General features: G+C 42.4%; 3 protein-coding genes across 5 annotated transcripts; all 3 read right to left on the reverse strand.

The window, feature by feature from the left end:
• Positions 1-10,515: 10,515 nt before the first annotated feature.
• On the reverse strand, positions 10,516-15,299 carry faslg (Fas ligand (TNF superfamily, member 6)). 3 transcript variants are annotated; one of them, XM_084011313.1, is made up of 5 exons: positions 14,977-15,299; positions 12,912-13,154; positions 12,120-12,165; positions 11,972-12,031; positions 10,516-11,878 (listed from the first exon to the last, which is right to left on the reverse strand). In XM_084011313.1, exons 1-5 carry the CDS (start codon positions 15,163-15,165, stop codon positions 11,460-11,462), a joined length of 957 nt encoding a protein of 318 aa, XP_083867439.1. In that variant the 5' UTR covers positions 15,166-15,299; the 3' UTR covers positions 10,516-11,459. The 3 variants fall into 3 exon arrangements, with proteins under 3 accessions (XP_083867439.1, XP_083867441.1, XP_083867440.1); XM_084011315.1 differs by having other exon boundaries at positions 14,734-15,111; XM_084011314.1 differs by lacking the exon at positions 14,977-15,299 and having other exon boundaries at positions 12,912-14,718.
• On the reverse strand, positions 15,177-18,215 carry LOC311014613 (uncharacterized protein). Its single transcript, XM_084011316.1, has 5 exons — positions 18,100-18,215; positions 16,567-16,607; positions 16,408-16,482; positions 16,126-16,315; positions 15,177-15,825 (listed from the first exon to the last, which is right to left on the reverse strand). Exons 1-5 carry the CDS (start codon positions 18,164-18,166, stop codon positions 15,320-15,322), a joined length of 879 nt encoding a protein of 292 aa, XP_083867442.1. The 5' UTR covers positions 18,167-18,215; the 3' UTR covers positions 15,177-15,319.
• Positions 18,216-25,258: 7,043 nt separating this feature from the next.
• On the reverse strand, positions 25,259-27,273 carry jun (Jun proto-oncogene, AP-1 transcription factor subunit). Its single transcript, XM_084011665.1, has one exon. The coding sequence runs from the start codon at positions 26,973-26,975 to the stop codon at positions 25,989-25,991; it is 987 nt and encodes a 328-aa protein (XP_083867791.1). The 5' UTR covers positions 26,976-27,273; the 3' UTR covers positions 25,259-25,988.
• Between the last annotated feature and the right edge of the window lie 435 nt (positions 27,274-27,708).

The following is a 27,708-nucleotide window of genomic DNA, read 5'->3' on the forward strand; positions in this document are numbered from 1 at the left end:
TAAGTCATTAATTATGTCATGGGACATGTATTTGGAGTTATTTGCGAATGCCTCTAAGTGTTTGTTTTTGCCCTTAGGAGAGCCACGACCTGTTTCAAATTACTCTCCTCATCAGTATGACCCTAGATTGCAAGCCCCTGTCGGACGAGGAATTGTAGACCACCAGTGTTTGGTGGAGGTACGCAATATATTTTTGGTGGCATTCCTTGTGGAAGTTACTGCGCTGGTGCACATTCAGTAACTTGGGGCATTTTCTCCATGTTATTGAAACCCCACTGAACGAATGCCACATCTCCACACAACGAAACAAGGCCTTTTTGGACAGCAAATCTGCAGATTGTGCAGAATGCCTTTTTCCGCGTTCTGCAGAGAGACAGACATTCTCTTGCCTGATACCAGCTGACATTGAAACACCTCTCTCCATCCCCGTAAGCCCTAGCTGTCTCCTTCCTCGGCATGGTGAGCAGCTGAACTATCCGACCAGTCTCTACTCCCTGACAGCACTCATCGTTGCAGCCCTGCCCGCCACCACCCTGCACCTCCTCCTGTCCCTGGCCCCCCACCAGCTCCTCATCCTGCTCCTGGCCTCCTTGCACCTCCTCCTGTCCGTGGTCCCCCACCAGCTCCTCATCCTGCTCCTGGCCTCCTTGCACCTCCTCCTGTCCGTGGTCCCCCAACAGCTCCTCATCCTGCTCCTGGCCTCCCTGCACGTTGCTCCTTGTCACCAGCTCACGTACCTCCTCCTCCTCCATTGACACTTACCCTTGCTGATTGTCCGGTTCACCGTTAAGGTTTGTGAGTTGCTCTTGTTGGTCATCATCATTCTGACTTCCACATTTCTTTTGTTAATCCAGCAAGATATACTTGTCTGTGACAACTGTCGCTTATTTTTTTATGACTAGACATATCTTATTGCTAATTTGTAAAGCCTGTAATTTGTAAAGCCTGTATCAATAGCCTTTAGCCGCAAATATCAAACGTTAACCTGCTGTGCTGACTGCCGATTCAAATTCTTTAGTATTTGATCCTGATTGGATTAAAATAATAACACTGAGCGAGCGAACATAACAGCAACATTTTATTAATTTACCGTATTCAACATAATACCATTGTCAATGACTGTGCTGAAAAGATCTGCACTAACCTACTTGCTACATTTTGAATGTTAGCGGTAAAAGGTCCCCGGTAACCTGTCACTGTTTATCCCCGTTGCTAAGAAAACTACAGTAGAATTAGTTACCCAACTGTGCCTGTTCCCTTTGTGTTTGACTGTAATCATGTTAAACATGTTAAACGACTAATGTCAGGACAGCTGAGTCATTTGCCATTTTCCGAAAAAGGCTCAAGACTCACCTGTTCAGACTTCACCTCGACTAGCATGACCCACTAACACCCCCCCCCCCCCCCCCCCAAAAAAAAAAAAAAAAAAAAAAAACCTTACCTATAGCACTCTGATCGTAGCACTGTTGCTCTTGAAGTACTAGTTTACTCAGATGAGGACCTAACACTTGTTCTATTTTTAGCTCTTACTTTATCAGCAATGATACGCTGTGGTTTCCTTGTTTCCTTCTTTTGACAAATGTACTTATTGTAAGTCGCTTTGGACAAAAGCGTCTGCTAAATGACCTAAATGTAAATGTAAATGTAAACATGAAAATGAAAATCCTTTCCCACCACATCATCTTGTCTTGAGTCTTTTTTCATGTTATTTCACCCACAAAAAAATAAAGCATGATTCCTATAGCATGCTAGTTAGCCTAATGATTTCTCAATGCAAATCAAACCAGCTAATAGGCTAACTGAAAAGCACCATGCCAGGTGAGGATTTGGACTTTATTTTAACTCCAAAGGCCAATGTGACTTTATCAGAACGCATAGTATCCTGGATCAATGTAATAACTGGCCTTTAAAAATAAAAATCTGTCTGCCTCTATGGGAGTTTAACATAGGGTTGTTGTGTAGGGTTGCCCGTACTGATGCAATTTTAATGAAGAACGTTTATTTCTTTATGATACATTATTCATTCACAAAGAAAATTGGTGTCCTTAAAGGTAGGATTTTTACTCATTTGTTACATTAAGGCATTAAGATCAATTCCCAAAAGATGATTTTTATTCCTCTTTTTAGTCAACTTTAACATGGGGTGCCTAAACTTATGCATAGCACTGTAAGTGCAGAATACAGGCAACCTCATGACACATGGAATATATGTCAAAACTATTCAAATGACTAATTATACTATAATAAACTATAAATGAAAAATTCCCATCCCAAGATCTACTAAAGTAAACACTGCAGACATTGATGCATGAGGGAAACCAAAATTAGACTGGTAGCAATTCCTGGGAATGTGGGCAGCGGGGCAGCATTTCACTTCATTCCTCCCACTCAAAAGCCAAATTTCCAAACTTGCTTCATGACATAAAGGTAATGTCTCAGGGTGTCAACGCAGTACAGGCAGGTCAGTTGCATTATTTCTCATGATGTGGGCGGGGCACCTAAGAGTGAATGAGCCTCTTGAGAGTTATTCACATTAGCTAATCAAATATTTACCTGTGTTGAAACGGGCTAGGTCTTTGACAGTCCACAACAGAAACAATGGAACATGGAAGACAAAGAAGTGAAGAAGAAGTAATTAAGGACAGGTGTGGATAATTAAAGTAACCACCCGAAGACGGAAAGTAAAAAACCCTGCTTCCTGAATGGCAGCTTTGTCGTGGAAGCATATCACACCCTTCAGGTCCCCCCTCAGGCCATTACGTTTGCCGTTTGTACTGTGAAGGGTTGTTCACTCCGAACACGACGCAAATGTTTCCTAATTACATGTAAAGTCAATGCTGCTTATTTGTGCAATGAGTTTTCTGCGGCGGGAATTGCGCGTTGGACGTAAAGCGACGGACGCCAATGAGGTGAAATGTTTCATCAACTCGAGTGACAAATTCGCGTTGATGCTCCGACGCAAAGCCAATCAACAACAACAGGCTCGCTGCCGTATTTATGCCAAGACGATGTTATTTTCAGTGTCGGAGCGAGCCGAACGCCAAAACAAGGATTTTTAAAGTTATTTGCGTATCGTCTTAACGGACAAACTTAACAAACCATGACTTCGGACTAACTCATTATTTTGAGATGCTAACTCATTATTTTGAAATGCTAACTCATTATTTTGAAATGCTAACTCATTATTTTGAAATGCTAACTCATTATTTTGAGATGCTAACTCATTATTTTGAAATGCTAACTCATTATTTTGAGATGCTAACTCATTATTTTGAGATGCTAACTATTAGAGATGCTAACTCATTATTTTTTTAATCATTTCTCGTTATACTAACTTACAGGATTAATTGGTTCATTTAAGATAATATGTCCTAATTGTGAGAAAGAAACATTCTCTTTATTTTGAGATACAAACTCATTACTTTGAGATAGCTTGTCATCAAAATGACTTACGGGATTGTTCCTTTCATCAGTGGCAGAGGGCTTCCACGCGGCTTGACCGGAAAGTAAAAAAAAAACTGCTTGGTTATTTGCAGGAATGATTGTTTGTATACTCAACCGAGCTACAGCCTACATTTCTGGTAAACTCATACTTTCCATTTCATTCATGCAAGGGAGGAGATGGGCACATTTCTTGGACAACACACCCACACTTTTTGGTACTGTGCTCCCAAAACAGCGAGCGTGATTGATGTGCGATGCTGTGTGGAGTAGAGAGAGAGAGAGAGAGAGAGAGAGAGAGAGAGAGAGAGAGAGAGAGAGAGAGAGAGAGAGAGAGAGAGAGAACAGGTTTCTGCTGCAGGATGAGTCATTGTGAACCTCATCGGTGCATCAGAGAGGACACTGTCAGAGGGACACCATAGAGGAGTGACAAAGACCTACTTTCGCACCTTTCTATGGAAAATCAACAAGTGTGTGTGTGTGTGCCGAAGGGGGTTGAGGTGAAACTGTAGAGAGGGTACTATGCAGAGGTTAAAAACGTTGAGAGAAAAAGATTTCCCAATATAAGGACAGGGGAGCCCCCCCCCCTCCCCCGGGGGTTAGCTTATAGCTCGACCTATAAGCTTTACATCGCATCGTCATTGCCTTTCCTTAAGCAGCTTCAGATGGCACAGGGAATCCCCCCCTGTAGTTCTCTGCCAGTATCTGCGAGCTGCTCCCGCTGCATTAAGCTGTAGGCATTCATACTGTACAATTCCAGGAAGCCTGCTGCTGACTCAAACGGCAAACACATGGTGGACCCCCTCAGAGTTGTTATTGGTACCGAAGGTGCAGTCCCCGCAACGGCTGGATGTCGCTCTGCACCCTTTTTTTATTTGGGAGTGAGTCTGTGGTCTCAGTTCCAGTTCAATCGGTCTATGAGTGTGTTGTGTTGATAATAAACGAAGCAGACTTTGGAGGAATCAGATCACAACGAGCGGCGGAGGTGTCCCCTGTGTGCAGTAACGGTAACTGCACACACACAACAACAAAAAAGGGATATGACAGATAATAGTGTTGATTTAAAAAAAAATTGCTGGCACATTCTAGACTTAAGACACCAAATGAGCGACGTGGATGACTTTCTGTATATTTTGTACACTTTGCTTTTCTCTCTTTTCATTCATTTTTTAAAAATGATCTTGCAGACTGCAGTTTCTGTCTAAACTCAACATCCAAATCAACATTTAGTCTAATTAAGCGAAGGTCGGATCTCTGAACATAAAGTACACAAACCAGACAACGGCTAAAGAGTTTCGTCTTTCTGGTTCCACCAGATTGATCTGATCTGATTTATTGGACTTCATTATAATAATAATGAGCCACTGAAGGTGCATGAGGTTGGGACTGATGTGCTGCCAGGGTTCTGACCCGCAGTAAGCCTGTTTTGTGAAGGTGATCTATGACCAAAAACTTTGGTAAAGATAACAGAAAAGAAAAATCTTGTTTTACATCTAAATGTTCCTGGTGGTGTTGTGGCAATAAATCTTCTTACAATGTACTAAAGCATACTGGTTTGTGATTTTGTCTCATATTACACCAGCAACAACCTAACACACAGCGCCAAATCCTTGGCATCATTATGACCTCGCTGAACACCATGTTGAAAGTTGACAGCTGGATAATTTACCGACGTACGGAACTTAAAGGCAGAGTAGGTCATTGGAAAAAACCACAGAAACTTTGACTTTTAAATGCTTCACAGAACCGAAAAAGTCCCGCCCCCTCCGTTCAGACCGCATTTCAAGCCGCTCCCCCAGAATGTTACAAGTGTTACAAGGATTTCAAGTGACACAGCAGAAAGTTTTTCTGAATAAATTCACTGACTCAACCTTTAAGTTCTTCAACAATCAACAATGACTTTTTCTCTTAACATGACCACATAGTTTCTACCGCCTGTTTGAAACCGAGTGTGAAATGATACTTTGTTGCTATAGAGATCCCTTTCCGCCAGGATACATTGACTGACTTTTGGAGTTTTGGGTTTCCGAGGAACAGCTCTCACCCATCCTCATTCTCGACTGTGACGGGGATCGTGGCTTTGTAAATGAAACTCATCATTAAAACCACAGTTATACGTGTGAATCCTTATTTTTCCCCATGCAGAGGTACAAATACTATTGTGATTACTAGTATGATTTTCAGTTATCTTGTACTTTACTTTATTTTTCTGACCACTTTTCTTACTTTTAATTCCTACATTTTAAAACAAATATCTGTACTTTCTAATCCTCACATTTTCAAAACAGGCTCGTTACTTTATAGTTTTAATGCAGTTGAAGGGAATAATAATTTTTTTTACTGTCTCATTAATATGAAGCAAGATTCAACAACAACCAGTAGTTTGCTTTTTACTTTCTACTGTAAGTAACCTACTGTTCAGAATCTGTATATTTCCACTTTGACTAGAGTGAAGAAGTTAAATCAGTACTTCAGATTCTTTTTCAACACACGTATGTTTACTTACCTGAGAAGAAAACTTTGACACCTTCTGCCAACGCACATAATATTGTTTCACAGCCCTCGATATCGTTCCACAGCTAAGGTTGAAACTGAGAGCAGTTTAACATTTAAACAAATAACTCAACTAATCTGCATCATGGTAGCATTTTCCAACTAATTTTCATTTAGTCGTACACAACCTTTGTACGATTTCTCAGAAGAGCCGATTGTTTAGATTCTATTTACCCTTTACTTAAAGTCTTTACTATGGTGATTTGCAGCAGTGGAAGACGTATTCAGATATTTAAAAAATATTTTTGAAATGTATGTAAAAATACTATGTTATACGTACAAGTGCTGCAAAATCTTACTCAAGTCAAAAGTGCAAACATATTAAAATATACTTTAGAATCAAATAGAATATTACATAACTGGATTATAAGTATTGATTTGTTCATTAGTTTCACATTGCAGCCAGATTAGGTGGAACTTTAATAATTTCCTATACTGCCTGGAGGTCTAATCTATAATAACAGATCATAATTGATTAGATGTATTTTGTATTACTAATATAAATCTAAAAATGAAGAGGAGTAGAAAGCACAATATTTACCTCTGAGATGTAGCGTGGTATATATTTTTAATTTATTAAATTATTTAATTTATTAATATTATTATTAAGTGACACTTACTTACAAAATAATTCATAAATTAAATAAAAAAATGTATTGGGACAATAAAACATATTGTGTTAATATTTGGGATGGTTCATCCTCAAAATAACTCTAAATGGGACTGGAGTTAGAAACTAGCATTAGCTTAACAGCCAAAGTGAGAACATCAAACTCAAGTGTGAAGAAAAAAAGGTGACTGGCAGCAATTATCTTAGATGGTATGTTGGCGCCCTCTGGTGGCGTAACAATTAACTGCTAAAACACGTGAATCGATGAATGGAGGGAATACAGGGGGGTGTAGTGGGTAGCACTGTCGCCTCACAGCGAGAAGGTCCCGGGTTCCTTCTGTGTGGAGTTTGCATGTTCTCCCCGTGTGAGCGTGGGTTCTCTCCGGGTTCTCCGGCTTCCTCCCACAGTCCAAAGACATGCAGGATGGGGATAGGTTTAGTTAAATGATGACTCCAAACTGCCCGTAGGTGTGAATGTGAGTGTGAATGGTTGTTTGTCTCTACATGTCAGCCCTTCGATGGACTGGCGTCCTGTCCAGGATGTACCCCGCCTTCACCCAATGACAACTGGGTGACTCCAGCCCCCCCGGCGACCCTGAATAGTGGTAGAAGATGGATGGAAGGATGGATGGATGGAGTAAAGAAATACAAATACTATTGAGTGTTCACAATATTGCAGTATTTATTTCCCCCCCCGTGACCTTGAATACAGGATAAGCGGTAGACAATGGATGGAGTAAATACATACAAATATGTGTTCACAATGTTGCAGTATTTATTTTTTCTTAAATCTACATGATTATACTTAATGGATGTGTTGGCATGTTTGTGAGCACATGAAGTTGCATGTACATATCTTTTAAGTTATTATTATTATTATTATTATTATTATTATTATTATTATTATTTTTAATATAGCTACTGTCAGTGACGAGAGCCAAAGTAAATGTTTAAATATGAATAACGACATGGTTTCTTGTCTCCTCTCAGTTGAATTCAATTTCATAAAATATTTGCCAGATGGAGCTAAAGAGGTGAAGATGGCCTCAGCATGTTGTTTCCTCTCTGTGTCCTTCTTGTCCTTCACAGGGCAGAGCGTGATGCGTTTCCACCAGATGTGATTGTTTTACTGCTCTTTGTGCAGTGATACCTCGACTCTGTCGCTTGGTTTCAGTCTTTTAATCTGAAGGATTTAACTGACTTTTTGAATGTTAAAAATCTAAAGATGTTTTTTGTCATTAACATTTCATGTTGTAGAGAAACACTTACGATTTGAAGGGTTACTTTTTCCACCAATGGAGTGTAACTGGAGCCCGTGTGACGTTTTTACCTCAACACTATTAATTGTGATTCAAAAAGGTTTCAGGTCCGCCTTAAAACAATCCTGGCATGCCCACACATACGCTAATATATTTAAATCCCGGAAACAACTTGTTTCTGACATGAATCACGACCCATATTTCTTCTGTGAGCCAACTTTCAATCCGAAATCATCACACACAGACGTTTACATTTCACGTTTCAGATGCTTCAGATGCTTTTGTAGATCGTTGAACTTCCATCTGGTGGTGTAGAAAAGTCTGATGTCTTCCAGGTTTTTAAACATTTACAACATTTGCTCTGACCATCCATCCATCCATCCATCCATCCATCCATCCATCGTCTACCACTATTCAGGGTCGCGGGGGGGGGGGGGGGGGGGGATGTAGAGACAGACAGGTAACCAGTCTATCACAGGGCCGACATGTAGAGACAGACAGGTAACCAGTCTATCACAAGGCTGACATGTAGAGACAGACAGGTAACCTGTCTATCACAGGGCCGACATGTAGAGACAGACAGGTAACCAGTCTATCACAGGGCCGACATGTAGAGACAGACAGGTAACCAGTCTATCACAAGGCTGACATGTAGAGACAGACAGGTAACCAGTCTATCACAGGGCTGACATGTAGAGACAGACAGGTAACCAGTCTATCACAGGGAGACATGTAGAGACAGACAGGTAACCAGTCTATCACAGGGCCGACATGTAGAGACAGACAGGTAACCAGTCTATCACAGGGCTGACATGTAGAGACAGACAGGTAACCAGTCTATCACAGGGCTGACATGTAGAGACAGACAGGTAACCAGTCTATCACAGGGCCGACATGTAGAGACAGACAGGTAACCAGTCTATCACAAGGCTGACATGTAGAGACAGACAGGTAACCAGTCTATCACAGGGCTGACATGTAAAGACAGACAGTTAACCAGTCTATCACAGGGCTGACATGTAGAGACAGACAGGTAACCTGTCTATCACGGGGCTGACATGTAGAGACAGACAGGTTACCAGTCTATCACAGGGCTGACATGTAGAGACAGACAGGTAACCAGACTATCACAGGGCTGACATGTAGAGACAGACAGGTAACCAGTCTATCACAGGGCCGACATGTAGAGACAGACAGGTAACCAGTCTATCACGGGGCTGACATGTAGAGACGGACAGGTAACCAGTCTATCACAGGGCTGACATGGAGAGACAGACAGGTAACCAGTCTATCACAGGGCTGACATGTAGAGACAGACAGGTAACCTGTCTATCACAGGGCTGACATGTAGAGACAGACAGGTAACCTGTAAACTACACTAGCCCGAATCCGGTATCCCTCAAATACAAAAGCCTTACATCACACAAACCCTAAACTAGGGAAGTCCTAAACTACAAAAGCCCTTAAGTATGAAAGCCCTAAACTACTTAAGCCTTACACCACACAAGCCCTTAACTATGAAAGCATAAACTACACAAGCCCCAAAATATGATCCAGAGTTAATTATATCGTGAAGTCATGATGTCATGATTAACTTGTGATCTCGAGATAACGTTTAAAAAAGGTAAGTTCTGTCAGGGTCTTCTGTAGGTATATAGATACGAGTTTTTACAGCCCCCTTTGGAGTCCACAGAGGTTGAGGGTTCCCAAATCAAACCAGATTCTGGGGCACTTTGATCAGCCAGTATCATGATGAGTGAAACGTTTTATTATTGGAACAAGATGAAACCACGAGTCTGCTGATTCCAGACTGCATTATCTTAATGAAGTTGTTGAGTCAAACCCAGAACACCCTCACATCTGTGGTTCCACCTTAAAGCCCGTCTAGGTCTTCATCGTGGAGTGGGCCTCAGGAAAAACAGAAACCGTTTCACATGACAAATCAACCACGATGTCGCTTTATCTGCTTCTTGAGATGTTCCGCGACATGAACGACGAAGGGAGACGATCCTGAACGCAACACAACGTCCCCCTGAACTGAAGTTGTTGCACAAAGATGCTGATTTTAAACTAAGAATGTGTGTTTCTGTAACTCAGAGATTCTGAGATTTCCCAAAATGAGGGAAACGGCAACAAAAAAAGAAGTATTTAGCTCTTTTAAGGAGGGGGAAACAAGTCTGCAGAAAGAAACGAGCAAATATGACATTCGTCATGTGGTTTAAAGGAAGCACAAACTCACAAAAATGGACCTGCAGCGAAGCGAGACCCTTGTGATATTCACACAGGAAGGAAGCAGGCGTCACACATGCCACTGTTCAGTCCGTTCAGTGTGCACGTCTCCTCACATCAGCGCCTGTGGTGTACTGACAAAAAACAAAAAAACGACACGGAGCAACGAGGGTGTTGCTGCCATGATGCAAGTGCACTGTGGTCAACTGAATTCTAAACTTTTAAATCAACACATTTCTGATGTCAGCTGCATGTTTACAAACACAAACCAGCTTCAGACTTCTGCAGAACCTCGATGGAATATATGGAAATCAAGTTCATTATCAGGAGACAAAACCGGGTTTGAGTCGGTGTCCTCATAAATATATAAATATTTCCAGTGGTCATGAGCAAAACGTGGGTGTTAAATACATGCAGACTCGCTCAGGCGGAAAACTCAAGATTTTATTAAGAAAGCATTTCTCAGTTTCTCCAAATGAAAATCTACTGAAATGTATTTTATTTTATTTTTTTTACTTGAAACACATATCACACATTTAGACATCAGATCTTCTTCAAAAATGAAGTTCCCATACAGCTAAACATGTCTGAAAAATAGATAAAATAAGAAATAAATAAATTATAATAAAAACCACAACATTCGGCTTGGTTAGATTTATTTACATGAATATCGTAGTTTGGCTTTAATGGAAAAAGTTAAATAAAAAAGGCCTCCTTTAAAAAAAAACTCATTTAGATCAAATCTCAGGTCATATTGTGCAGTTATTTAACAATATATGAAAAAAAAATATCACATTTCTTTTGAAATTCTACATCATATTCCAATATTTCTTCTTGTTTGGAAAACTAAATTTGACACATGCTTACAGCAGCAAGAACCAACCAGTAACATGACATTCATCAGGATGAGCTCGAGAAGGTCGTGAGCTAATCTCCCGCCTCGGAAACAAAAAAATCGAAGCAAAACCAAAAGTACTAGTGTCACACAGATACGCGAACACAAGTCTCCTGGTCTCACCACGCCGATGGTCGTGGATGCGTTTGAAGCGTATTAAAAGCCAGCGTGCTGCGAGACAAACCACATTTCCCTCGAAATGTCATCCACGATGGCTCACAAACAACAAACCTGATTGTTTTAAAGAGACGGCTGCAGATCCGTACGAAAATAAATATCTTAACAATGCTACAACTAAATCAGTGTTAGTGTTTACTGACTCTGTTCATATCAAAAAAAGGCACAATATTGATTCACGCATGCGTGGAAACCGCTTCGAATAATTTCACCACCAATTTCAAAGCTGACTAACAGACTGTGCAATATCGCCCCCTGGTTTTAACACCGCGGAGGGAGATTCGGAGACACGCCTTCAGATCTCGTAGAGGCCGAAGAAGTTGGCGTAATGCGAGTGGCTGAGATAAACGGGGTGCGACACGCTCACGAACACTCGGTCGGACTCCTGCAGCTGCAGGCCGGAGGCGAGGTAGCTCTCCGCGGTCCAGGCGTGGCCCCGCTGCTGGGAGCAGAAGCCAGCTCGGTGGGCCTCCATCAGGGGCATGGGCGAGGCGCGCCCCGCCCGCCTCACGAACACGGAGTGGACGAACGAGGACGCGGGGGAGCAGTCCTGGAAGATCAGCTCCACCCGCGAGTAGACGTGGTAGAGTCCGGTCCGGTTCACCTGCAGGGCGCCGTCCTCAGACCTGTAGGCCACCGCTCCGGACACGAAGGCCCGGCCCGCCTGCGGCTCCCAGCGCAAAGTCTTAGGGGAGTCTGCTGTTTGGATCCGCCCTGAGAGAGAAGAAGTGATGTCAGCTCTTCCAAATGTCGGATGGGGAATCAGCACATTTTATATTTATATTTATGTATATTTATTATTGCTACCTATCAAATGTGCTGCAGGTCTGTTGTCTTTCTCTCCTCCGTTCATCTCGAGCTGAAGACCTGAAAACAACCACATTCGAGTCACATCTCCTTCCACTGTATCGGGAAGATGTTGGGAATCATTCATGAGCGGTTTATATATATTTACCAATTTGCTTCTGAGGTGCATTCAACTCAGCAGTCACGGGTTTGACCTTTAACAGTGAGACAAGAAGAGAAACTGAGAAATCTCGTTACCACATCACACAGAGACTAGAAGTAAGAGAGTAAGCCCTCTCAGAGAGAGAGAGAGGAAATCCTGTCTTACTGGACCGGTGACCACAGATGGAACGATTCAGTCCTACGGTCGCTTTTTGTAATTTTTTATGTCAGAGCAAAGCTGAATAAAATGAACTCTTCAAATGAGGGCAAAGTAATTATTCCACTTTTGAAGTGCTAACTTTCCACCTTCCCACCCCTTAATCACCTCCTCTCATGCAGAGGTGAGAAAAGTTACACCTTTTTTAAATTTGATCCCATTCAAACGTCACAAGAAGCAATAACGCACACACACAAAACAATACTACTAATATAGGCATTATTTTTAACTAAAACCATTGGTAATTTATTACTTCTTTTCTCAATTAGTCGGCTAGTTTTTTGGTCTAAAAAAAACGATCAGCTTTTCTCGTTTTGTCCACATCTGAAAGAAAATACTCATGTTTGAAAAGCTGGACTCAAACTCAAACCTATAAATCGATTATCAGTATCCCATATATAGTCGGTGAATCTTTGCAGCTGTAGTGGACGAGTCATCACTTCAGTCGTTCTTTCTGCACACTGCGGTCACATTCTACGACCTCAGAACTCTTTAAAACTCACACACTACTGATGTCACCACTGGCTTAATAATCCAGAACAACTTTCATTCCCTCTTCCTTTCTCATCCATCGCTCCTTACCTCGCCCATCTCTCTCAGCTGTGTCTGCATGTGCTGGATCTGGTAGGCTTCGAACCCCAGGGCCAGGAACACCAGCAGGAACAGCATCAGCACGATGAGAGCCGGACCGGGGCCGACCCCCATGCAGCCCCGGCTCTTCCCACGGCTCCTCGCCCTCTCCTGGGCCGGCGGGAAGGACCAGCAGGGCACGAGACTCGGCGGCTGGTCGGAGTGCTGTGCGTCTCCTCCGTCCACGAGGAAGACCTGTGGGAACGGGTAGCTCTGGTGGTCATGGCTCATGGTTCGAGTCCTGCCGTGAGACAAAACCGCGTGTGCATCTACAGCGCCTCTGCACCTAGGAGGTGTTCACGTTGGTCTGAGCTCCTCAACGTCTTCAGCGCACAAGATATTCATCACCCACAGATCCCTCCCACACGCAGCAAGTGCACATCGCTGAGCTTTAACTGACACAAGAGCAGAGCCCATCATCTCTCCCATGCTCTGCGTTGCTGCAAAAGTATTTAAAGTGCATTTTCTTATTAATTTCTTTAAAGTACAGAAGTTTGGGGTCTTTTTGTGTGCTTCCTAGGTCATACTTTTCATTTTGAGAAAACAAAACTGTCAGTGTTGAAGGGAAAGGAAGCTTGAGGTTTCAGCTGACCCCCCACCTCGCTCACCACCATGAAGTCATCATCAGAAACGACTGCTTTTCACAGATTCCACGAAAGGAAAGATTGAGCCACAACCAACACACCTGCCCAGCAACAGGTCTTTTTTTTTTAAGCATCATACCCCCAAATCTGTTTATCTTCAGTTCCCAACCCTATTAAAAAATGCACATTATTAAAAATGCATTATTGCGTCAGTCTTTACGAGGCCTCGGCGTGTTGGTAAACAGTGACGCAGCAGTTTGAGAGTATTGTTGGTGGGAAGATGCCGCTTGCCACATGAAAAGGTCTTCATCGCTCGTGAGCAGCTCGTAGCGAGACACAGCGTTGTTTCAGATGTGAGAACTAAACCCTCTAGCAAATACCTCAGAGCCGAGCTTACAGGAAAGCAGAAAACATGAACGCTCTGCCTTCCTTCCCACTCGGCTGGTTGCCACCACTGTGGTCTTTCTGCCACTTTTGGGTCTGCAGTATACAGAGATGAAGCTGATCCTTCACCGCGGTTGCAAACGGTTTCCACAAGACATTTTATCAATCGAGAAAATCTGCTCATGAGTAATTATTAGCACCGCTGAGTGGGCTTCGGTGGTTTGATGAAGGGTATCTTTTTAGATGTGAAACACTCAAACCTGCTTCCCATCACTTGTGAAGCAAAGCCTGATCTTGTGTGTAAAATTCTGCTTTTTTTTTGTGTGTATTTCGGTGTGAAGGAAGCTCTCGGCCTTCGCTTTGTCCAACGTTGGCTTAAGTTTTGTTTCCTTTGTCCAGGCCCCTGCACAGACGAAGGGAAACCCACCCTGCAGCGTGCATGCAGAGCTCCAACTAAGAGTGTTACTACGTCAAACTTAACCATAAACTGCTCAGGGTGTCAATGCACTCCGTTTCCCAGAAGTGTCATGCGTTGCTTGCAGCAGCAGCAGCAGCAGCAGGGTGGGTTAGGTGGGAGGGTGGGGTTGTGGGGTCTAACCAGGTCACTTTCGGTGCTGCTCTAGTTAATAGAACCAGACGAGGAGAATAAACTGAATCACTGACTCAGCAAGTATCTCTGACAATTACCATCCGTTTCTCACAGTCTCCCTCATTCTGTCACACGGCGGAGACACTTGTGGTCGCGATGACTGAATGCACAAAGACTAGGGTGAATTTCCCAACCTGAAATGAACGACATTACTCACGTCTTTCTTCACAAAAGGTTCCCTTACGCAGGTCTTATTTTTCAATATTCAGCTTTTCTGTATCCTGAGGAGGGACGATACAAGATTTTAAAATCGGGATAAAAAGTAAATACAATAAGTTGATTGTGGTGAATTTTCATTTGTGGGCTGATTGTGAATATTGTTTAATGTGCTGTTATGGCAGACAAGTGAAAAAACACTTTTTAAAGAAACTGTGAAGTGATTCCAGGAGGGTTTTTTTACTGTGTGAGTGCGTAAGGGGGAGAGACATGCACAAAGGGCCGCCAGGCGGATTCGAACCCGGGACCGCTGCAGTGAGGACCTCGGTATGTGGGGCGCCAACTCTACCACTGAGCTATCAGCGCATCCAATTCCAGGATGTTTTTGAGTTTTTAGAATATTCCCTGGGATTATTTTGGCCGGGATAATCATGAAATTAAATGTTCATATCATCCCGTGGCTAATCCTATATTTGTTAATATTGGGATATCACGATTCAGTCCTCATGTCTAAAAAGATGAGTGAAGATTTACTAATCATCAAGAGGTTCAGTTAGACCCTTCATTGGAATTTGAGATGTGGACCTTTAAGTGTCACAGTCCTCATCAGAAGAAGAATAACAGTCTAGTCCCAAGACATGACCGGTCCTCTCCTCTGACTTCCCAGGTGTCCTTTCTGCCGCTTCGCAGTCCGACTTAGGCTCTTGGACGATGCTTCTCTGTCCGACAACAGATGCCTTTGTTGCGCCGTCGTCGCTCTGCGTGTCTCTGCTCGGGCCTGAAAACGTTGTCCTCAGTGAACTAAGGTTTGGCAGCCCAGACTGCAGCACCTGGGCCAGGCTCTGTGTTTGGGAGGAGCCCCGCCGGACTGACGGCCCCCTGAACGCGGCGGCAGCGACCGCCAGCCTGGTGTGGTCGAAGGAGAGGGGCTGGTCCTGGTCCGCACAGACTGCATCTGAGGTCCCTGACTTTGGGTCGGCGGGGACGGGGGATCGAAAGCTCGTCTCCGGATGTCTCTCGGGGGCTTCGCGGCCATCGCTGGCCGAGTCGTTCTCGCTGCCATCAAGTGACTCGCAGGGCCGGGGCTGTTTAACTGTAGATGACACGGAGAGGGGTTAATGGTTGGCTACAGGCGTCTTAAAGGAACAGTTCACCCAAATTAAATGAGAAGAAACCAACAAATATGTGTATCAGAGACGGCTTTTTGTACGGGATCATAATGTATACTGAAGACAAACTTTATCACTCAGATATGTTATATAACATGTATTTAATGTACAAAATGGACTAGCGATGCACTGACGCGGATATTCTTTAAAACAGTGATGATTAAACATGGAAATCTCTAGAAGCTGTTGGCTAATTAGTTAGTGATGAGCTTCAACACACTGACCGACAGCTGGAGAGTGCTGCGTGTCTGCTCGCCTCTTGCAGTACGCCCGAGGAGTCCACGGCTTATGTTTGCAGGCGGGGTCAAGCACTCGCAGCTTGGCGATGAAGCTTTTGTACTGTTTCTCTAGAGCCTCGATGTGCAGCTGGAACTCGCCGATCTTCCTCTCCGGGTAATGGGACAGCTGCGACTGCTGAGAGGGAGAAGACGAGAAACCTTCGGCGTCAACAGGAAACCGTTTCTGTCGGAATCCATTTCACGCATTACTTACGAAAAAACGCTCACCTGCAGGTAGTACTCTATTTCGTTCTTGATGCTGGGGATCCACTTTTTCACGGAGGACGCCGAATTGAGAGTAGACTGTGAAGGAAAAACGGTTGGCTGAAACAAGCTTTGTCCAGGTGAAAGTGAACTGAGATGAAGTGTTAACAATTATTACTATACCAGCTTGGGTCTCCGCTCAAGTACATCTTTGAGGCGTCCCTCTGTGGAATATTAATATATATATATATATTTATATATTATTTGCATTTAGGAGCTCAGTATTTACTCTGAGGAACATTCTGAAAGCTAAAAAAAGAAACACAGTGAATGAGCCGTTAGACTGAGCTGAGTATGTTCCTGCTGAACATCAAATAAATTGGAACTTTTTAGGACATAGACGTGCTTTAAACTGTGTTTGAACCGTGAGAATCTCGGCTTGTGTGTGTGTGTGTGTGTGTGTGTGTGTGTGTGTGTGTGTGTCATCATGGCAGAATGGGATCCTTGAGAAACCTAGTTCTACAGGAACCATCACAGAGGCGGTCCTGAGTACTTTGCCTGGTGTTTATATATCTGTCAGTCTGTCATGTCATGGGCGATTTGATCGAGTTCACCATCACCGTAGAGACGTTACAGGAAGTATCGTGTCTGAAAAAAGCAGACTCACACAATGTTGCCATTTTTAAAACTTGTTTATTGTTCATTTATGCAGGGAGACCTTATGATTACCTTATTTAAAATTGTTTGCATCTTAGCTGTGATGCAATACAAATATTTACTTCTTGACAAAATGTAAAGTGATTCCTGCATGTTTAAGCAACATTTTTAAGTGTTTTAAGAATATTTAGATTAATATCGGGATAATATCGTGAATCGCAATTATTTTGGCCAGGATAATGAAATGAAATGTCCATATCGACCCGTGCCTGGTCCAGAAGCTTTACAAGCGTGTAGTTGAGACAAGGTGTATTTAAGCCAAACTTCATGTGGAGCACCAAAACAACTTCTTTACATTGAAATAAAACATTCACTGGTTGAATAGTTATTTAACAAAATGTCCCATGCCAAGAGCACGTCATTTATTTATTCTTTTTTAATGATGAGCTCTTAGCATGGGACAAAATAAAAATGTCATGTCACAGTTCTCTGGCTTCCTCCCACAGTCCAAAGACATGCAGGATGGGGATAGGTTCATTGATGACTCTAAATGTCCCGTAGGTGTGAATGTGAGTGTGAATGGTTGTCTGTCTCTACATATCAGCCCTGTGATGGACTGGCGTCCTGTCCAGGGTGAACCCTGCCTTCACCCTATGTCCGCCCGCCACCCTGAATACAGGATAAGCGGGAGACGATGGATGGATGGATGGATGGATGAATGGACTATTGTGCTGCATGCTGGGGAATTGACAGTGCAACAGGAAGTAAACGTAGCACCCCCTGAATCACATGATGACATATAAATATTGATACTAACCGAAACAATAAGTTCATAAGAGACAACAGTATAAAAGAATGGAAAATACCATTGTATGGAAATAAAAAATAATAATATTACTTCATATAGGCTACCGGTAGGTGGAACATTCTGGGGTTCACTTCAACCGGAAGGAGTTGATCTCACAACTGAGAGTTAGCATGGCGGTGTCCGTTTAAGCTAGCTGTCCGTACAGCAGTGTCTTTAACCACCACATATAGTTAAATCGCAGTTGTGCATACCGTCTCTCTCTTTCTGGAGCCACAGTCGGTTCAGTTTCCCCTGTTGTTTCTCCTCGTTTCTCGCCATTTCAAACTTCAAACCGCCGCGTCCGCGACTGAGACGCTGATACAAAACAATGCCACGTGACACAGCAGCCGTCACGTGATTCTGAGATACCGCGAGAGCGGCTATAACGTCATTACGGCAGCATTCAGCCTCTGAAAGCAGAGTCTGTGCCTAAACCACAATGTTATATTCATAAATGTACTTCTGGACAATATTATCTGTCATTTGGAATTTCTACTGGAATATTTTTTAATAATATTTTTTATATATTTTAAAATTATTTTGAAAGATTAATTTTCATAAAATAATTTATTTTATAAATTATAATTTTTTTCATGAGTTTCATTCAAGAGTTCAACCTTACTGTAAAATCTTCAAAAATCAAACGGGCAAATAACAACTGTGAGATACATATAAAAGCAAATGAAGAGAGGCAGAATGAGAAGATAAATAATATATTCATGTCTATATTCATGGATTCATGGATGATAAACCAATAAAAGTACTTTAATACATGTTTAATAAGGGTGACTGTTGTGGGTTTTTACATGTTAAGGCATTGTTTGTTCCTTAAAATGTACCAGTTTTAGCTGCCAGCCAGCAGATAATCCATAAAAAGCCTTCATGAAGCAGTTTACTGTATATGTCATATGCAGATAAAGGTCACATGATCAACTCCTTCCTCACCTGCAGAGTCATTCAAAAAGCTTGCAGACTAAAACAAACAAAAACCTGAAATAAATACATTTAAAATTGCCCGTCAAGTTAGCTAGCTTACTAAGCTAGCTAGCTCAACCACCTGGGCTCACATGAACTTACGTGTGCCCTGGCGCTTGCTCCTTGGATGATGTTGGAAATTTCGAAATTCGCAAGTTGAAGTCGACACGACGAACGAGAACGGTTGAAATTTTCGAGCGGACGATTGAAATCGCATACATTCAGCACAATCACTCCTGTGTGGCGTACCTCAGGTGGGTATCAAACCTACGTGTCAAGGTTGGAAGAGCTCCTCCTGAACCACTGGACCATCTCTCAGGGCAACAAAGAAGCAAGAAGTTGCAAAAATGTCCCTTTCATTAATCTGAAGAGAGAGCCAAAGAGCTCAGGCTGAAATTTAAACATGTTCGCATCGAAACCAGTTCACACTGAGACCTGTTCATATTGAAACTCAAACACAAACTCCTGACAGCTCAGGAAGCTGATCAATGGTCTGATGGCTGCAGGAAAATGGATGTCAAAATGAAAGGAAGAATATATACATTCTTATAAGACACACAATTATTTTATGGTTCGAGAACAACAGCCTTAGTATTTTCCTTCTGTAGAGGGCAAATCACATAATATTTACCATTGAAGCCTTTCTTCAAAACATGGTGGCCCATTAATTGACCTATTATTTGAATCTCAATTGAAAAACTCTGGTCATTTATGGTACAAATCAAAATGTGTTGACCAGTGATGTTAATATATTATTATATAATAATTTTTATTTTAAAGGGTTTTAAACTACCTCGGGCGGGTATTGAACCAATGTGTCAAAATTGAAAGACCTCATCCTGAACCACATGGACCATCTCTGAAGCTTTAAAATGAAGCAAGACAATCAGACTGAAGTAGCAAAGACTTTACTATCATCACCCTGAAGAGAGACAACGTGCACAGACTAAAACTGAAACAAATCCTGACAGCTTAGTAGGTAGACAAACTGCTTTGAAATCTGAAGGTTGTGAGTTTTTGCAGCTAAGTAGCTTGACAGACTGAAACTGAAATTTACACTTACAAACTCATTCTTCTGACTTTTCTTCTCAAAGATCTGGCAGTTCAGCTGCTAAAGAAACTGATGAACTAACCTCTCACCCCAGGAGGGACCCATGTGGTGCATATTGAGGGGGTTGTAAGAAAAAAAACATTAAAAGATATATTGAAAAATTGAAAAGCGTTCATAAGTTTGACAGCTAAGTCGTAAAGAACCTGGCTCACAGTATGAAGGTTGTGAGCTCCTCACCCACCTGTGGTTAAAATGTTCCTTCTGTCACCCGACAGAAGGCTGTTTCATAAGGGTGACTCTTCAACGCCAAACAAATCACTGTGTTTGAAAAGACACTCAGAGCTGATCAGAGCCTGAATTCATCAGAACTTCCCAGCTGGTGACACACGATTAGTTGTTTTAGGATGAAGAGTAAACATCATATCAAACTTGTGAAGCATCTCAGGTGAAAAAAAGGTTTATTAGGTTTTCTTCAGTAGAACACAGATTAAAAATTTCGTATCTTGCCCCCTTAACATTGCCCACAAGATTTTGACTCTTTATATATACTGTATATATATATATATATATATATATATATATACTGTATATTACTGACAAAGCATCGTCGTGCTGACAAAGCATTTTCTGATGCAAAATGATTGATGGACCACTTCAGCAGTGCAATGGAAAAGTGATCTGAATTACTAAGAACTATAACGTTGCCTACGTTGAGAAACACAAAGTGAGAAGGGGGGGAAAAAAATCCCACCGTGACCTTATTGGGTCTCTGGTGGTTTTGGTTTTGCTGTCAGACACTTTGGTCGTTTCTTTCAACATTCAGACAGGAAGAAACTTTTCATGAGGCAGATTTAAATCTCCGACTATAATCACTCAGCACAACTTTCAGTATCTCTGCAGATCTCTTATACAATAAAAATACTTTAGGGTATTTATTTTGACCTAAACAACTTGGTAGGTAAATATCAGCGATGTCATGTCTACGCATTATTTCTTGATTTGTGACTTATTTACATGAACACCTATTACATTTCCAGACCTGAAATTTCATACAGACCCAAATTAAAAACACTACCGCTTTTGTCGCTAGGGGCCGCCAAAAATCAACACAAAAAATAAAGTCCCTCATAAGCTGTTCATGTACGTTATTGGTCGCCTGCAGATTCACCTGCTTCCATTTCCATGTGCCCAGCTTGGCCCCAGTCAAAAACACCAACAGGCCATTACAGTAGTCAAGTCAGGTTGAGATAAAAGCACGTGCAATGCTTTCAAAATCATTAAATTATATAGGCCCTATAAAAAAGGCTTGGACCTCAGCCTCAGCTGGAAGAAGATGGATTTTTATCACTGCATTTGTCTGCTTGTCCACTTTAAAGTCACTGTTTTTATGGCTCCAGAGCTCACAGGGTTAAGGAGGCATCAATGGTGGTTAAAATATCAGGATTTCACTTTCACTTTCAATGTCACGCCAACCAAGCGTTGAAGTCCCGGAGATGATCCAACAGGGGTTTTTACAGAGATTGCATCATTCAATTTTCAAAGGCAGGTTACATTGTGTGTCATCTGCATAACTGTTTCTGTTACAACTGCCGGGACAGGATTTAAAAACTGTCTTAAAACACATTTGTTAGCTGTATTATTGTTTTAGTTTTTTTTTGTATTTTATAGTTTTGTATTTGATGTCTTTGTTATATTGTGATTTTAGCACTTTGGTTTACTTTATATTTAATTATTTACTTATGTCATTGTATGTTCTATGATACACGTCATGGTCTCAAAATTGATGTGTACAAGTTGAAAACATCTGCCCCCTGGTGGTAGCATAAAATAACACAGAGGCAGTCAGCAATGTGTGCTGCTACAATGCTTCCCTCAATGTGCAGAAGAGGCACGTAAAACACAACATCACATCGGATATGACACTTTAAAACCCATTCACGTCAGACTTAAAAAACATATAAAAAAGATATGAAATAATGTGTGCTGAGGGAGAAAGCTGGCTTCAGAAAACAAGATGCAAGTTTGTATATTTGCAGCATTCTTCTATCATTAAAAAAGAAAGTCTAAGGCAAAGCGATGCAGCACACTTCAAAATGTAAATGAACAATAGTGTCAGTATGTGATTGTGAAAGAGGAAGGATTTAGATGGACACAAATGTACCTCTTTTTTTGTGTTGCTTACCACAACTTTAATGTATTTCACTGTCTCGTTCATGCAACATGTTAGGTTGAGGAAATATGTCAGTTAGGCTTAAAATAACAGTACGGTTGAGGCGACAACAACAAATGTTAAGTTTGGGACATACCAATGTGATGTTGGACCAGTCCAGCTCCCCCACCCGCCATAAGTTGTCTTTTATAATATTTAATACAACGCTGTTTAATTTGGGTCCACCACCAAAAACAACTTTTCATTGGCATTGTTTTCGTTTTGAGCACAGACAGTATGTGGACGTTGTCATGGTGACCTCACTCGCTGGTTTGGGACTACGTTCTTTTTTTCCCACTTTTTTCTTGTCATGGGGGGGACAACAGTTTTGAAGCCTCCAGTTTGACATTTTGGCCATCGCCATCTTTGATTTTTGCAACCAGTTAATGGAAATGAGTAATGACCATATTTGGACTGCAGCAGGTGGTTCTGACAGGCAGCAGAGTGTCACCCCGAGCAGCAACCGTACTAGATCTGGATCCATCTGGATTCTGAGCTTCATATTGTTCATTTTAAATTAAGCTTTAACACGTGGCAAGTCGTTGTTATGACGTTGTGTTTGTGGCTGCGTTTGTGTTTCTTCCCTAAATGCTGAGTGAAAACACTTCACCTTAACATCCGTCCAGCACAGCCGGCCCTTTGTGAGATTCTGTGATTTTGAATGTTGTCTGGCCTTTAAAGAGATCGGGAATTGGCAGAAAATCTCTGTACGATCAGAGTTAGAAATCCTAACCATGCACAAACTGGCAGTCGAAATAGGAAGACACAAGAAATAAAATCATATCAAGTGGAAGAAAACACAATATGTGGTCAGTGCTTCCAGATTCAATGAAATAAGGGACATTGATTTCGACACTTCAGCTCTGTAATTCCAGATTACAGAACCAGGAGAAAGAAATCAGGATTTAACTCGCTGTCTGGATGTGATCTGTTAAAATGTAATTTTAATACTTAATTCATTATTATATACAAATGTTAATATTGGGTTCATATTAATGTCACTGTTACTGTGTAGGCTACTTTGACGACATTCACACACGTTCACTTGGTGAAAACTGAAAAGTTTCCTAAATTGAAATGTTTTATTATCATTATGATTACTAATGCAGTGACACATTTGCAGCAGTTCTACATTGTGGCCATAGGCGGTAGTGAGAGATACTTATGTATTTTGCCTGTAAAACCAATAAAATAAGGCAGTAGGTCCTTTAACAAAAAAAATATGCTGTTTATTTAAGGGTGGTTGTTATTTTTTGTGTTGCTTATTAGTTTCCAGTACGGTGTTTTGCATGTTGTTTTGTGTTTGTTTGTTTTTAACAGATGTGCAATTTATTTTTATTTTCCAGGGATTACGGATAAAAATGTGCTTTTAGCTATAGTACAAAATAAACAGTATGCATTGCCTACAACAATACAATTAAAAACAATACAGAAAAAAAATCGAGATTTACTGGATATTCAGATATTGGATTTGTTTTGCCATTTTTTTAATGTTAAAATCACCATTAACCTATTTATTTGGCATTCACTGGGGTTCTTTTGTCGCCGGTGTAATCCTTTCCTTGATTCGCCCCCTTGGATAACTTCTCAGGGTTCACCTCCCCGGGATTATGCAGAGATTACTGAGGTCGACTCACTTCCCGTAAAACACGCCTCCTCCGTCGTGACGTAGGTCTGCCGAGAGCCTCCTCTCCTTATATGGTGGGGAAGGACTCCGCTTCCGGGAAGGATGTCATGCCACCCCAAGTTTGAGAAATCAGAACACTTTCAAGGAGAAATTCTGATGATATATTATTATTATTATTATTATTATATGGTAACTGTATTTGTTACCGTGACAGTGTGTTTCTGTTGTCTCTGTGTGTGTGTGTGTGTGTGTGTGTGTGTGTGTGTGTGTGTGTGTGTGTGTGTGTGTGTGTGTGTGTGTGTGTGTGTGATTATATGTTTCATTGCTGAGTACTCCATAATATATTCCAAATCTACTGTGGTTGATATGGTAATAAATGATTGAATTTTGAATATAAGTTTAAATAACAATAGTAATTGAATTTATTTAATTACAAAATAAAATAACAATAATTATAAAGTAATCATAATAAATGAGCATTAACTGTAAAAATATGTATTTTTTTAAGAGAAAACCATTGGCGAACAGTTGAATTAGCAGAATGAATGTGTCAAAACCATAACTCGTGAAAATCTTCATTATGGATTTATAAGAAAAAAAATAGAGAAGAAGAAAAACAAATGAAAGAGAAGTGTAAAGTCAGAATAAATAATTATTTTGCATCGGGATATTCTTCAGACCTCCATATTTAATAACCTGTCCTGTCTCTCTGACTCTTGAAATCACGTCAGGTCTGCAGGCAGTATTGACCTTGCAACGAATCCCTGCAACGTTGCAGTTTATCTCTCGGGTAAATCGGTCTGTGTCGCCCTCTAGTGGCTCAATGTGAGCAGGACGAGAGTTCAACGTGACACCGTGTAACTTGAATGTAACATCCGACCACGTTCACCTGCTGTAATCAGTGTTTCACCGTTGAAATTAAGATTAATTTCAAACATTTTCCCTTTATGAATTCATTTTTATACTGACATTTCTCTCTCTTTTCTTGTGTTTTGAGTTTGTGTGTTGGTGTTGGAACAATTTCCCTTTGTTTACATTTTGATTACTGATTTATATTCAGCAATGTGTGTGTGTGTGTGTCTTTTCAAAATAAGACCCAAGACTTCATCTAAGTTTTTTTTTTTTCTCACTTTACAACAGGATAGGAAATGATGCAGAACATCTGGATGGTGCAATGATTTCCCCCGGTTATTATTTCTAAAATCTGAGATGTCTTCAGTGGAGATGTGTTGCTGTAACTCTGTAACAACACAAGGTTTTTGTCTAACATGCACCCTCTCTGCAGGATAGGCCTCCATCATGCAGCAGCAAGTGAGCCTGCAACACAATCACTTACAGCCTGGATCAATATTAGCACTAATGGAATTTACCTGCAGCTACAGTGGGAACTGCCAGCTCTTGCAACATGTTGCAACATGTTTTATTGTTTGAGCTCCTCACATGGCACACCCACTTTGCTTTTCCCCTTCTGCTGTCACACAGACACAAGAACACGGAGGCAAACGTTGCTTCATTTCATCTGGTTTATTTTTCTTAAATATTAGTTTCTGAAGTGCTCAGAAAATAAAGAAAAAAACATTTAAAAAAATGATACAGTATTCTTATTACAAATAGTAAACATAAGTACTCCAAGTTGATCTTATATACATATAACAATGAGTGAAACCCCATTTAAAAAAAGACAACTTTAGAAAAAACAAGTAAATCTTGAAGCTTTTCTAACTGCATTTCTTACAATAAAGAAATAAAAAAGTACATTGTACTGTAACTCAGTAAAGTCAGGCAGATTTTTTTTAACAACTTTTCGGCCGTTTTAAAAGTTGGCCAACAAGCCCCCAAAAGTGTTTGTTTTAGGCCATTATGGCTACAGCAAGAAAAGTCTCTATTGCGGATCGTCTAATACTGAATGTCTCCTTTGGTGGTGATGATCAGGTCCATGCAGAGCTGGATGTAAAAATCAAGAAAACCTCAGTCCTGTCCAGTTCTGTTATCAAAAAAACCTAACATCTGTTATCATGGATGCATGTCTCATGTCTCGAGCCCCTCACCGGGGGAGCGCGTGGCACTCAGGAACCTCAGTGCGGCTCCCCGGGGTTCCTGCCAGTGCCAGCGCCGCATCATCCCCCAAAACCCCGTCGCGATTTACGGGAGATCCGGTCCAAGTCACCATCACAGGACGCGTCCGTCCCGTTCAACTACAGTCTCTGCCTCTCTCTCTCTCCGTCTCTCCGCCGCCGCCTCAGAAGGTCTGGAGCTGCTGCGTCAACATGAGCTGGCACCCGCTGTTCACGTGGTTCATCACCTTCTGCTTCAGCTGGGCCACCTGCTCGCGCAGCATGTTGGCGGTGGACGCGAGCTCCGAGTTCTGGGACTTGAGGTTCTTCACCTTGTCCTCCAGCCGAGAGATGCGCTCCAGCTTCCTCTTCCGGCACTTGGAGGCGGCGATGCGGTTCCTCATGCGCTTCCTCTCGGCCTTGATGCGTTCCTGGTTCTCCATGTCAATCGGCGAGAGAGGGGGCGTATCGCCCGGCATCTCGGGCACGGTCTGGGGCTCCTCTTTGAGCGCCGAGAGCCGCGGGATGTGCGCGGAGGGCGGCTGCCCGTAGATGGGGAGCTGCGGAGGAGGGGCGGCAGCGGGGAAGGACATAGCCGGCGCCGAGGTGGTGTAGCTGGGCGCAGAGACGGTGCTGATGGCCGGGTTGAATGTGTCCAAGTCCTCGTAGACCGGCGAGTCGGCGCGCATGGCCGCGTTGTTATTGTTGTTGAACACGGTGGGGCCGGCGACGGACGGCAGCGCGTTGTTGACACCGGTCTGGGGAGCGGAGGTGACGCTCACGGTCGCCGTGCCCGGCATGTGCGCGTGGTGGAGCTCGGCCAGCGCTCGGACGAACCCCTCGGCGAAGCCCTCCTGCTCGTCGGTGACATTCTTGGGGCACATGAACTGGGTCGGCGTCGGCGTGGTGGTGATCAGCCCGTTGCTGGACTGGATGATGAGCCGCTCCAGCTCCGGGGAGGCGAGTTTCAGCAGGCCAACGTCCGGGGAGGTGAGGACGTCGCTGGCTTTGGCGCGCAGGTGCGGTTTTAGGGTGCCCGTCGGATCGGCGAGGTTCAGGGTCATGTTGTGCTTCAGCACCTTGGGGTTGCCGTATCCGAACCCGGCGCCGTCGTGCTGGGAGAATGCGTTGAGCGAGTCGTCATAGAAAGTAGTTTCCATCTTGGTATACATGGAAGAGAAACCAAAGTAGCCACAAAGTCTTTCTACAACTTTTCCTTTCCCCCCTACTTTCTCTTCGCGAGGGGAAAACACGGGTTTCCAAACGTTCCTCTCTGTCCGCGGAAAAAAACAAACGTCCAAACTTTTCTCCACACGGGAATTGACTCGTTGTTCAGTGTTGACTTGTGACAGTTCAAAGTATCCAGACTTGTATCGAGTCCGTGAGTGATACAGCGCAGAGGGTCTCGAACTTTCCGTCCGTCTGTGGTGCTCCCTCCGCCGGGTAGTGTGTGTACACTCTGAGTCTCGCAGCGTGGAGGCAAACCTTATCTGCTGCCGCTGCCGCTCTAAAAATAGCCATGATGTCATGACGGGGCTCTCCCATTGGTCGGGGGGCGTTTCGAGGGGCGGGAAACTCGGCTCTCCGATAAGGCGCGTTGCCTTGACGACCACCCAGAAGATTCTCAATCTCGCGGTGGATTGTGGGATGAGGTAATGCTGCGAGGACAGCGTAAGCGCGGTGCATTGTGGGATGACGTATTGTTTTTGAATATCTGGTTACCCGCGATACTTGTCGGTGGCGGGACAGCCGGCGTTGCTGCTGTGCCTTTCTCTTTTTCTCAAAAAAATCAAATTAAAAAATATTAAAAATAAAATACTATACATAATAATAAAAATAATAATAATTATAATAATATTAATAATGATGATGATATTAATAATAATAATAATAATAATAATAATA

The sequence above is a fragment of the Eutrigla gurnardus genome (assembly GCF_963514095.1).
Source record: "Eutrigla gurnardus genome assembly, chromosome: 6".
In the NCBI taxonomy this organism is placed as follows: domain Eukaryota; kingdom Metazoa; phylum Chordata; class Actinopteri; order Perciformes; family Triglidae; genus Eutrigla; species Eutrigla gurnardus.

Excerpts from the sequence above, each read along its gene's own strand:
- faslg (XM_084011313.1), bottom strand. The coding sequence starts at position 15,165 with ATGATTATCCCGGCCAAAATAATCCCAGGGAATATTCTAAAAACTCAA. Across the intron at positions 13,155-14,976 it reads CCCCCTTACGCACTCACACA|GTCTTCCTCGTGGACGGAGG; the intron begins GTAAAAAAACCC and ends CCGTTCCCACAG. Across the intron at positions 12,166-12,911 it reads AGCTGAGAGAGATGGGCGAG|GTCAAACCCGTGACTGCTGA; the intron begins GTAAGGAGCGAT and ends TCACTGTTAAAG.
- LOC311014613 (XM_084011316.1), bottom strand. The coding sequence starts at position 18,166 with ATGGCGAGAAACGAGGAGAAACAACAGGGGAAACTGAACCGACTGTGG. Across the intron at positions 16,316-16,407 it reads AAATAGAGTACTACCTGCAG|CAGTCGCAGCTGTCCCATTA; the intron begins GTGAGCGTTTTT and ends TCTCCCTCTCAG. Across the intron at positions 15,826-16,125 it reads GCAGCACTCTCCAGCTGTCG|TTAAACAGCCCCGGCCCTGC; the intron begins GTCAGTGTGTTG and ends TGTCATCTACAG.
- jun (XM_084011665.1), bottom strand. The coding sequence starts at position 26,975 with ATGTATACCAAGATGGAAACTACTTTCTATGACGACTCGCTCAACGCA.